This window comes from Salmo salar, chromosome 04, assembly GCF_965601325.2.
Source record: "Salmo salar chromosome 04, fSalSal1, whole genome shotgun sequence".
NCBI lineage: Eukaryota > Metazoa > Chordata > Actinopteri > Salmoniformes > Salmonidae > Salmo > Salmo salar.
In genome coordinates, this window is record NC_138294.1 from 67,771,126 (window position 1) to 67,783,654 (window position 12,529).

At 44.0% G+C, this 12,529-nt stretch overlaps 1 protein-coding gene across 5 annotated transcripts in view; it reads right to left on the reverse strand.

Moving 5' to 3' along the window:
- Positions 1–12,529, reverse strand: part of LOC106603638 (ubiquitin carboxyl-terminal hydrolase 28) — a 34,359-nt gene that overhangs the window by 4,364 nt on the left and 17,466 nt on the right. For 4 of the 5 annotated variants that reach the window (XM_014197533.3, XM_014197530.3, XM_014197532.3 and 1 more), the window contains exons 12-24: positions 12,091–12,186; positions 11,596–11,781; positions 10,952–11,175; positions 10,471–10,541; positions 9,593–9,821; positions 6,997–7,299; positions 6,481–6,635; positions 4,184–4,489; positions 3,781–3,876; positions 2,631–2,809; positions 2,323–2,401; positions 463–542; positions 195–318 (exon numbers count right to left, since the gene is read on the reverse strand). In XM_014197533.3, coding sequence (XP_014053008.1) covers positions 195–318; positions 463–542; positions 2,323–2,401; positions 2,631–2,809; positions 3,781–3,876; positions 4,184–4,489; positions 6,481–6,635; positions 6,997–7,299; positions 9,593–9,821; positions 10,471–10,541; positions 10,952–11,175; positions 11,596–11,781; positions 12,091–12,186 — 2,128 coding nt within the window. The remainder of the gene's footprint in view (positions 1–194; positions 319–462; positions 543–2,322; positions 2,402–2,630; positions 2,810–3,780; positions 3,877–4,183; positions 4,490–6,480; positions 6,636–6,996; positions 7,300–9,592; positions 9,822–10,470; positions 10,542–10,951; positions 11,176–11,595; positions 11,782–12,090; positions 12,187–12,529) is intronic. The other variant, XM_014197529.3, reaches the window with a different exon arrangement.

Sequence of the window (12,529 nt, forward strand, 5' to 3'; positions counted from 1 at the left end):
ATACTATATAGCAGGGCTATTTAACTCCAGCCCTATGATTTTTTTTACTCACACTGAAGTTTAGCTTCTTATTCCCTATATTATTAACATTTAATATACCTTTAATTCTATATTCCCAACTGACATCATCAGTCTCATGTCCAAAATCTTTTTAAACTTTCAAAGTGAGCATCTGTATCATCAGTAGCACTCACTTTGAGACACCTCCTCCTGTAAAATGCAATAAGCGACTGCTCCATCCCTCTCTTCTCCCCTCTCCTCAGCAGCATGGCGTTGTCTTTGTAGGCGTGGTTGAGGTAATTCAGCGCCTCGCGCACCCTGGTGGAACACAATGATGATATTACATCATGACACGTCAGCCCACTGATGACATCACATAAGACAGTCACAGCCCACTCACTCAAACCACCATACAGGCTGATCACGTAGGGGCAGAGTCCCAGTTGCCATGACAACACTTACTTTCCATGCTGGTACTGTTCCAGGCCCGTCAGCAGGTAGACAAACACTGTCCGGAATAGGCTGTAGTCGTCATGCCATTGCTGAGGAGAAGAGCACACAGACACATTCAATTCAAGTTTGGGTTTCCAATGGAGAAAAATGTCTACCTAGAGTTTTGGTGTAGATAATATACAGTACCTGGTTCCTCCCATCAGTCATCAATGCTTGTGTAATGCAACAAATTCAAAGATTTGACTGAGTTACAGTTCATAAGGACATCAGTCAATTGAAATAAATGAATTAGTCCCTAATCTATGGATTTCACATGACTGGGCAAGGGTGCAGCCATGGGTGGGCCTGGGAGGGCATAGGCCCACCACTGGGGAGCTAGGCCCAGCCAATCAAAATGAGGTTTTCCACACAAAAAGGGCTTTATTACAGACAGAAATATGCCTCAGCACCCCCTCAGATGATCCCACAGGTGAAGAAGCCGGATGTGGAGGACCTGGGCTGGCGTGGTTACAAGTGGTCTGTGGTTGTGAAGCCAGTTGGAAGTACTGCCAAATTCTCTTAAACAACGTTGGAGGCGGCTTATGGTAGAGAAATGAATAAATTATCTGGCAACATCTCTGGTGGATATTCCTGCAGTCAGCATCACATCTGTGGTATTGTGTTGTGTGACAAAACTACTTATTTTAGAGTGGCCTTTGATTGTTCCCAGCACAAGGTGCACCTGTGTAATGTTCATGCTGTTTAATTAGCTTCTTGATATGCCACACCTGTTAGGTGGATGGATTATCTTGACAAAAGAGAAATGCTCACTAACCGTGATCTAAACCAATTTGCGCTAAAAATTTAAGAGAAATAAGCTTTTTGTGCGTATGGACAATTTCTGGAATCATTTATTTCAGCTCATGAAATATGGGATCAACACTTTACATGTTACGTTTATATTTGTGTTCAATATAAATAAGCATTTTTATAAAGTTTTGCTCAAATTGTCCTCATGTGAAATGACACAAGGGTACCATTAATCACTGATTGTCTTGGATTCTTTATGATTGGTGGAACAAACTGCTCGTCAGTGAGGCCAAAATGGTGGAAAATCTGAGTTTAGAGGTAATGATCATTCATACTCTTTAATCATGTTTCCATCCAACTATTTTTATGTGAGTAAAAGTTTGTATGCTGGTGACATGATCGGTGCCTGGCTGCCAATTTGAAAATAATTATTAACTCCAATAACCAGATAAAAAAATATTAAATCTACTTTTTGCACAGAGTGAGGAGTGCCTTCGCCATTTTAGCTGACCGACATTTCCCATTATCTATGCTGAAAGTAGTAATTTCTAAGCGCCCCGGCCATAGAAGATGACAGCGCGCCACACAGTGCGATTCCAACAACGCAAACAAAGATCTACACATGCCAGAGGCATTTCTCACTTCGTACAATATTCCTCTACACTCTTAGAAGAAAAGCTGCTATATAGAACCTAAAAGGGTTCTTTGGCTGTCCCCATAGGAGAACCATTTGATGAACCCTTTTGGTTCCAGGTAGAACCCTTTTGGGTTCCATGCAGAGCCTTTTCTATAGAGGATTCTGCATGGAACCAAAAAGGGTTCTCCTATGGGGACAGCCAAAGAACCGTTTTGGAACCCTTATTTCTAAGAGTGTCGTTATCCGAGTTCCACCTGCAACTGGAAACACAGGTGCCTTCCAAATCGAGAATAAAGAAAGGATTGGCAGTAAAGGTTGGTTGAAAATAAGTTTACTATGCTTTCATTAGACCATCAGATCAACCTTCAGTACAAGCTAGCTTAGCTATGCCGCTGTCGGTTGATTCTGGATTGGCTAAGGGAAACGTAACTATTGACACATACCATATATTCCTCCATATCCATATCCTCTGGCTTGATGAGGCGTAGTTTGGCGCGGGCCTCTCTCATTATACTAATGGACCTACACAGGAAGTGATGACACAGGAAGGGATGATTTGCGCCACAGCAATATACCTATGAATAATACTGTCAACTTGATGACAATGTTGATGATAAATTATTTTTAATTGTTCAACAAATCATTGTAAGAATAGCAGCAAGTACATTTACAATGAAATGACAAAACATGAACACATTTGAAGTTTTTAAATATACATTTCAATGTATGTCAGAAAGTTGTGCTGACTGACCTGTCGTCGAAGCTGAGGTTGCGGTCGGTGAAGCCCTCCAGCAGGGTCCTCTCGATGACGCGACTGGGCGCCTGGTTCTGGAAGAAGTAGACCAGGGCGTGGTGCAGTCGCGGGTCCTGCTGGGGAGTGGTCTCCTCCTGAGACAACTCAAACAGACGAGAGTACTCCTCCTGGAACGCCTGGGGAGAGGGGTGTTAGAGGTGTGTGTAAGTATGTGTGTCTGTGTGTTCTTTGTCGGGTACTGAGGTGTGTGGTACAAATATCATCCTACAAAAAAACTGTACAAGAGTGCATGATATCTTAACTTCATCCTCCTTGATTGGAGTGTGAGGTCCCAACAGTATACTTTTTCTAACAAGTGTTTTTAATAAGTACATGGAGTAGCCAGACAATTAGAAAAAGTAGCCAGCCAGGGAATTCCGGGCAGGTGGGGTCCGGGAGAGCACGCCAACAGTGAATTTACTTTAACAACCTTACCTCCCAGATTAGTAAAATGAGTTGTGGTACTGGGTAGAAAGACATGACTTTACAATAAAAATGACTTAAAATATATGAATTCAGTGTGTTGCTACTTGTTGTGGATATCGTCTAGGCCTAGGCCTATATAGTCAGGACAATTTTCCAAGTTAGATACCCTTTAACATTCAACTGGTGTTCTCTTGAGATTGACAGCTTTACTGCAAGATATGAATTGCCACAACGATGTTTGTTCTTCAAATTATGTATTTTATTGGCTCTGATGCTGTGGACACTTAGGGAAAGGAAACCAATGTGTAATTTTGTAATGGGTGAACTATCCCTTTAACAGTTTGGCCTGTCAATCAATCAATCACTGTGGGTGGGATTGTCAGGGGAGGGGGCAGGATGTTTGAGTCACACAGTTGGTAGGGTTTCAGTCCTGGTGGCCATTTGATTAATTGTTCAGCAGTCTTATGGCTTGGGGGTAGAAGCTGTTAAGGAGCCTTTTGGGCCGAGACTTATGGAAAACAATGCCTATGGCGCAAGTCTGCCAAGACTCTACCTCTCCCTTTATGTATGTGCATATACCTCAACAAGAGGAGAAAGACAAAATGTTTACATGTATAACATTGTAGAAGGACATAGACTAGCGAGATGATAATGGGCAAACTAAGGATACAGCCTACTTTACCTTGATGAGGCCAGCCTCAGGGCCGTCTTTGTCGAATACCTGTCTGGCTTTGGCTATGGCCATAATGATGCCCTGCATGGCTGGAGTTAGCATCATCTTAAACACCACAGAGAAGGACAAAGAATTAGAGCAAGTCCACTCACAAACAAACTCCTATAGCAGCAACGCACCTTTCAGCGATCCATGTATGCTGTCTCCATTCATTGAATATATGCAAGCTATAATAGTAATATTTGAAGCAACAGCCAAAGAGTGTCATTGCCCAAAATGTATCTAAACGATTTTCTAACCAAAAACCAATAGAAGTCCATGTAACATGGAACAGCATGCTCTCAATGTATTATTATTGATTTGTATTTATTCATGTAAGTTAAATAAAGTTAGTTAAGTAGCGGCTCTCTACCTCTTCATTGTAGCCGTCGGTGTCGGCCTGGACCAGGATCCTGCCCACGTTGGGGATCTCCACCTCCGACACCACATTCTCTGGTTGCTGCTGCCTGCTTCTGGTCGCCGCCGGGGCGTCCTGATCATCCTCGCTGTCTGCCTGGGTGTCAGGCGCTGCTGCAGCTTCCGCCACTGCCTCTCTGAACCCAGTCTCGCTGTCTGTCTCAGTGGTGACGTCTGTGGAGGGGTCAGGGGTCACAGCTGCCGTCTGGGCCTGGCCACTCATCTCTGCTGCAGAGCTCGGAGACTGAGGTGGGGGGAGCTGCTGGAGATATGAAGTTGACATGAACGTTTTAGTCATTTAGCAGACGCTCTTATTCAGAGCAACTTACTGTTAGTGCATTCATAGCTAGGTGAGATAACCACATATCACAGGCATAGAAAGGACATTTTTTGTCAATGAAGCTAGAAAAGGGAGGGGGGAGTCAAGTGCTTGACTTCCCCCCCTTAATTAATTAATAAATAAATATATATATATATATACACACACACACAGTCAAAAGTTTTAGAACACCGACTCATTCATGGGTTTTTCTTTATTTTTACTATTTTCTACATTGTACAGTAGAATAATAGTGAAGACATCAAAACTATGAAATAACACATATGGAAACATGTAGTAACCAAAAAAGTGTTAAACAAATCAAAATATATTATATATTTGAGATTCTTCAAAGTAGCCACCCTTTGCCTTGATGGCAGCATTGCACATTCTTAATTACAGCATATATAATTTAAATAAAATATAATAATTTTTCTAACTGGATCCTCATTCGATTGATAAACTGAGTTGTAAAAAGTACATTTACTGTGCATGAAGGTCCATAAACAAAAACAATTCACTACATTGGGATTCATTCAGGACTATATGCATTGACCACTAGAGGTCGCATGTACACCATTTATGATTAAAGTTTGCCGTTTCCCCAGGCACGGTCGTCTGTCCAGCAAGCAATGGAATATGTGACACAAACCCGATACCAGTTAAATTAAGCTTAAGGCATGTCAATCTAGACCTAACAATCAGATACTACTGATACTACTATCAGACTGACAACAAAGAGTAACTGATATATCACAATGGATCCTTGTCAACAGCTAATATACCTACATTTCATGCACATTCACAAAATTCTGTCATCACTCAATGTTGTCAAAAGCCACATCATCAGCATTCACAGAAGCATTGTCAAAACATTTTACAGGCCTGAAAATGAGCATCAGTTCGAGCAAGCAACTAACCTACGGCTTGTCGCTGGAACACACCAGAACTCTCAACTAACCAACCGTAAAGTACAGTAAGGGATATAAAAAGCTCATGTTCTATTTAAAACCAGGCCTGTCACTGGTCACAGCTCCTGAACCCCTTGACAGAGTCACCCCAACATCCCCCAGTGATAAACCAGTTAGCTGAGGACTGACTATGCGGAATGCTGCTGGGATGGCGGGGGGAGGGTGTCCAGTGACAGGCTGTTAGGGCCTTATCGCCTCCAGGGAGGGGGGTGTGGTATGTGGGGAAAGGAGCTTTGGCTAAATAGTTGAAAAAAATACTAAAAACACTAGTATATTGTCCAAACACAACTAGTATGAAATGACATATTGAAACAAAAATAAAGCTCACACGTAAAATCTCACAAAAGACTTGGTTAAAACTCAGACGAGATTGCAGGAGGTTGGCCGAGTGGTAAACACAGCTGCCATTGGACTACAGATAGCCAATGTCTAAAATCTTCTTGACAGAATGCCTGCTTAACCTGGAAGTCAGCCACACCAATGTGTCGGAGGAAAGACTGTACACCTGGCGACCGTGTCAGCGTGCATGCGCCCGGCCCGACACAGGAGTCGCTAGAGTGCGATGGGACAAGCCGGCCAAACCCTTCCCTAACCCGGACGATGCTGGGCCAATTGTGCGTCGCCCCATGGATATCCTGGTCGCGGCCGGTTGTGACATCCTGGTTCGAGTCCAGGCTCTGTCTAGTAGCACAGCTACTGTAGCAACTGTGATGCAGTGTCTTAGACCATTGCTCCACTCGGGAGGCCTACCCTTTTATTTTTTATATGTTGTTTATCTCACACTGAACCCATGGGTCACCCTAATGTCACGCCCAAAACATCCAGTAGCAGCAGCTGTCACTATCAACAGGGAAGAGATATAGGCCTAGGTATATTTGTGTATGTGGCCTAGATAGAGTATATTACATTTATTCAATGGGTGCTCATATGACAACCCCAGACCCCTCTTTTCACCCTGCCCACCTGACAGTGTTGCTGCCCCTCCTCGTCCTCACTGGTATGTTGGCAGGGCTCTGGCGTGACAGAGACAGCCTGGTGGTCGCTCTCCTCTGGGCTGCTGCCAGCACTCTCCGGTGACACAGGGACCGGGGACTGGTGCTGGCTTGTTGGGACTGGCTCTGAAACAGGACAAGGACCATGAGTTGAACAAGCAACTATAGTCAGAACTCAGATCTTAAAGACTGTATAGAGCAGGTGGTATAACTCCAGTCGTTAAGGATCCTGCAGTCCTGCTGGTTAACATTTCTCACTAGTGCTTAATTGAACAATTTAATTTAATTAACTTGATCAATTTTATGGAGAGAGGAAAACTGATTCCTCACCATCGGCAGACAGACAGAGACAATAGTGTTTAGCCAAATGCGGTGACTGTATAATTCAGTATCCGACTAAAAGACAAGGATGAAAACCAGCATACACAGCCACCCTCAAAGACCAGAATGGTGTAACCCTGACATATACATTCATGTCCAGACCAACCTCCAGATTCCACAGCTGGTTTAACAACCGATTCTGCCACATGTTCCTGTTCTCCAGTGGGTTCCTGTGCTGCGCCAGGTTGGGGGACTGGTTCTGCTGGGTCGTCTTTACTGGGAGCACGAGTGGAGGTGACGGCTGCTGTGGGAGAGACCAGCTCCTCCTGTGGCTGCTGGCAGAACTGGTCTTCCCACTCCTTGAGCTCCTGCTGGAACCAGCGGTTGTCCTCGCACACGTATTGCCTGAGGATGGGTGGCAGGGAGTCCATGGCCTGCATGACCTGGCCTGTCTCGTCATCTGTGTCCTCTGTTGACATAAATATCATAAATATAACAAATCACAATGACCTAACTGATAACAGTCAATAGTAACCTAAACTGCTAAGCAGCAAACAGTGAAAAACTTTATGTAGATAAACCTGTCAGGTCTAAAAAAAACCTAACACCTGGTCAGGCCATGAATTGGATGAATTAATGTATAGATCAAGAGAAGCAGTTACAGTGTTGACAGATATAGCAGGTATACACTATATGACCAAAAGTATGTGGACACCTGCTCGTCGAACATCTCATTCCAAAATCATGGGCATTTATATGGAGTTGGTCCCCCCCTTTGCTGCTATAACAGCCTCCACTCTTCTGGGAAGGCTTTCCATTAGATGTTGGAACATTGCTGCGTGGACTTGCTTCCATTCAGCCACAAGAGCATTAGTGAGGTCAGGCACTGATGTTGGGCGATGAGGTCTGGCTCGCAGTCGGCGTTCCAATTCATCCCAAAGTGTTTGATGGGGTTGAGGTCAGGGCTTTGTGCAGGTCAGTCAAGTTCTTCCACACCGATCTTGACAAAACATTTCTGTATGGACCTCGCTTTGTGCACGGGGGCATTGTCATCCTGAAACAGGAAAGGGCCTTCCTCAAACTGTTTCCAGAAAATTGGAAGTACAGAATTGTCTAGAATGTCATTGTATGCTGTAGCGTTAAGATTTCCCTTCACTGGAACTAAGGGTTCTAGCAAGAACCATGACAAACAGCCCCAGACCATTATTCTTCCACCAAACTGTACAGTTGGCACTATCCATTGGGACAGGTAGAGTTCTGCTGGCATCCGCAAAACCCAGATTCGTCCGTTGGACTACCAGATAGTGAAGGATGATTCCTCACTCCAGAGAATGCGTTTCCACAGCTCCGGAGTCCAATGGCTGCGAGCTTTACACCACTCCAGCTGACACTTGGCATTGCGCATGGTGATCTTAGGCTTGTGTGCATTTGCCCGGCCATGGAAACCCATTTCATGAAGCTCCCGATGAACAGTTCTTGTGCTGACGTTGCTTCCAGAGGCAGTTTGGAACTCGGTAGTGAGTGTCGCAACCAAGGACAAACGATTTTTACGTGATACGCACTTCAGCACTCGGCGGTCCCATTCTGTGAGCTTGTGTGGCCTACCACTTCTCAGCTGAGCCGTTGTTGCTCCTAGACATTTCCTCTTCATAACAGCACTTACAGTTGACCGGGGGCAGCTCTAGCAGTGCAGAAATGTGACTTATTGGAAAGTTGGCATCCTATGACGGTGCCATGTTGAAAGTCACTGAGCTGTTCAGTAAGGCCATTCTACTGCCAATGTTTGTCTATGGAAATTGCATGGCTGTAGCCTCAATTTTATACACCTGTCAGCAACGGGTGTGGTTGAAATAGCCGAATCCACTCATTTGAAGGAGTGTTCACATACTTTTGTATATATAGTGTACATACAGTATAGGTATGGTTAGATATATGTAAACAGCACTGTGACATGTCAACTTGAGCCTTCTAATTGGCGCTGGGCTGGGGCTTGATACTTGCCCAGGGGCCAAGAGTACCTGCGGTGGCATCTGTGTGCTCAAAGAGACATGGAGCTCTGCTTGCTGGACAATGCCAGCAGGCAGTCCAAATTCATTTAGCTGATATGTTTTTGGTCCCTGGAATACATTTGATTTGATTTATTAGGATCCCCATTAGCCGACGCCAGTAGCGACCGGGGTCCAACATATAACGAAAAAGACATTACAGACAAAATACTTTACAATTTACATACATTTAAAAACATGAACATGTAGTGTGTGTGCATCTATCAGTTAAACATACATGTCAGTACATACACAGGTATGTCACATGGGGGAGAGGCATGCCGCGAGGTGTTGCTTTATTTGTTTTTTGAAACCAGGTTTGCTGTTCACTTGCACTATATGAGATGGAAGGGAGTTCCATGCACTCATGGCTCTGTATAATACTGTACGTTTCCTTGAATTGTTCTGGACCTGGGGACTGTGAAAAGACCCTGGTGGCATGTCTGGTGGGGTAAGTGTGTGTGTCAGAGCTGTGTGTATGTTGACTATGCAAACAATTTGGAATTTCCAACACATTAATGTGTCTTGTAAAAAAAGGGACGCAGTCAGTCTTACCTCAACTCTTAGCGAGACAGACTGGCATGCATAGTATTAATATTAGCCCTCTGATGACAATGAAGAGCAAGATGCTGGCAGCAAGCTGATAGGTCTGCTGTTAGAACCAGTAAAGAACCATAGCTAGTTTCTCAGTGGAATGGGGCGGAGGGAAATGGGTACCTGCGATGAGGTGAGGCAGCCTGTCGTCGATGTACATGAGACAATAGGCACTGGCGTTGGTCATGCCTCCGTACGAGTCCCTGACCAGCTCCTCCCAGGAGGACTCGCTGACGATGACATCGTTGTACTTCATCCAGCGCTGGTTGGCGTGGTCGTAGATATAAGCCCAGTAGTGGCCGGCTGAGGCTTGGCCCTCGTGGACCAGGACGGCGTGAAGCCTATACGGCACCTTCACACGTCAAACAAGGTTAGGACCAGAAAAGTAAAGTTTCAGCAGAATCTTTCTGTATTGGCCGGTGCATATTCAAACAAGAACTTTAGGTCCCGAAAATTCAAGTTTCAGCAGAAATCTTCGGTATTGACACATGTACACATTAGACAAAGGATTAGGACAATTTTTTTTTGCCACAAACATTCTATTGTTGCTTCTGCACACATCAACCAAAAGCTTTTAATAACCTCTGCTGTGTTACTAGCATAGCATAGCATGCCATGACATCTCATTACAAATACTGAACTCATTCCATTCTTGTTAACTTCTCATGACATTCAACCCCCATGTATTCTCTGTTCCCACCCACAATTGTGCTGCATTGTGATAATGCACAAATGCTAAGGCAACAATATCAAACCCATTGCCAAAGGTAACATGTAAGAATGTTTTTCAGTGTGTGGGACACTGTTAATCAGTATAGTCTCTTGTGACCGAACATTAACAGAATGCCAAATCGAGTACCTGACAAGATTTGGGACTTGGTTCCTAGATGAATCCTTATGCAATGTTTGTTACACATGTTCAACCTGACAAAGTGATATTAGTGTATCTCATGCTTTAACCTGACATGGACTGTCAGATGGATGAGTACGAGGGATCTTACCTGACACAGGCTGTTATCCGAGTACATGCCCTCCAGTGCTTGGCTGACCCTGTCGATGCTGGCCTTTAGCTCTGAGCACCGAGACACAGACACACAGATCAATGCAGTGCACCTGGGGCCGTGCCAGACACACACACTCTAGAGTAGACACTGACTGCCAGGATAGGCTGTCAGCTCATGATACACATCCAATTGAAAAACGATCACTAGAAATGTACAGTAAATGAGCATGATCAAATATAGCTTCAAATCATCTTTAAAAAGTTAACTTGCCTCAGTGTATAATTTCTCAATCACTACAGATATACCATATAAATCAAGTGCTAATTGCATGTCAAAATGTCAGGGGATGTATCCATTGTTAAAATGTTGGTGCTATGCATATCTTACAGTGTGTCTTTAATGTACAATAAAAATAAATAAAGTTGAACCCAAATACAGAGAGGTTATCATTAGTGAATCCAGGTGTAAGTCACTGTACCGTTCATGTTGATCTCCACCTCTGTCCTCCAGCGCTGCAGGCAGGTCTTGACAAAGCGCAGCTCCTCCTCGGTCACACTGTGGGGGGCGGGGTGAGGTGGGGTGTCCATGGGGGCTCTACACTGGGTGAAGGGCTTGTAGATGGGTGTCCTCTGGCCCGAGGGGGGCTGCTGCTGGCAGGTGGGGCTGTCGGGCAGGCCTGTGTCTCCTGGCTCCTGGCACTGACTGTGGAGACCCGCCGAGGAAAAGCAGGATATCAACAAAAATACAGTAAATACAGTGATTGATGTGCTATACACAGGCTAACAGGTAAAACATTATAGGGTTTTGGTCAATTTCATTTCAGAAATTAAATAAATAGAAATCTACAGTATTTCATATTACCCATCATTTTTTACTACAGGTTTCAAATGTATGAACTGATTTTCTGAATTTTCATCTCCTGAATTGACTGATTCACATTGACATTCTAGGTAGGAAAACATCAAAGTCTTTAGCTCTCTTCAGCAGCTGGCACTGCAGTCATATTGTGTAACATGGAGTACCGGTAAGTGATGGCAAGACTTGATATTGTGTAAGCACATGAAACTAGAAATTCACTCATAGCCTTGACAAGTGAGACGCAGTTGTCCCAGAGGTCCTTGCCTGGTGTCATCAGGGTTGCCCTCTGTGTGCTTGGGGTTGCTCCCGGGGGGAGTGGGGGAAGAGGCAGCCAGCCTCACATCTTCAGCTGGGGACACACTGGTGGGCTTGGTGCAGGCGAACTCCAATACGTACTGTAACATGTCCGCCAGTGGATACTTTGTCGGCCCTGAGCCATAGTTTCTGTAGCTGGAAACAGAAGGAGACAGAGGTTGAACTGACAGTACATCGGCAAACAATTACAAGTAGGTTTCATCAATAACATTGTCAGTCATGACTCATGAGCAGGACGTTTCCTACGTGAATCAAACAACTAATATTATGGGACCACTATGTGTATGACAGTTTTTATACTAACTCATGATTAATTCACTCTCAAATGGACACAGTTGCAGTCATCCCTGAATTTTTCATGAAAAATGATTAACTAAAATAACAGGTGTAGAAACCTGACGTGTCACACTGCTTTACAAACACTAAACTCAATAGTAAAGTCACCATTCCAGTTTCTGCTGCAGGACAACGAGCTGCTCCTTCAGTCTCTTCACCTCTTCTCTCCTGTTGTGGATCTGCTCATTGTTCTTGTCAAGGTATCTGTTCGCATACAGTAAACTTAGTTTACCACAACAAAAGTTTATTTGACTCTGATTCCCCACTTACAGTATCAACATTACAATGCAATACAATGCTCAGTCTAAGTGAATGCCGATAGTTGAAGTCGGAAGTTTACAAAAACGAGTTTTAATGACTCCAACCTAAGTGTTTCAACCACTCCACAAATGTCTTGTTAACAAACTATAGTATTGGCAAGTCAGTTATGAAATCTACTTTGTGCATGACATTTCTCCAACAATTGTTTACAGACAGATTATTTCACTTATAATTCACTGTATCACAATTCCAGTGGGTCAGAAGTTTACATACACTAAGTTGACTG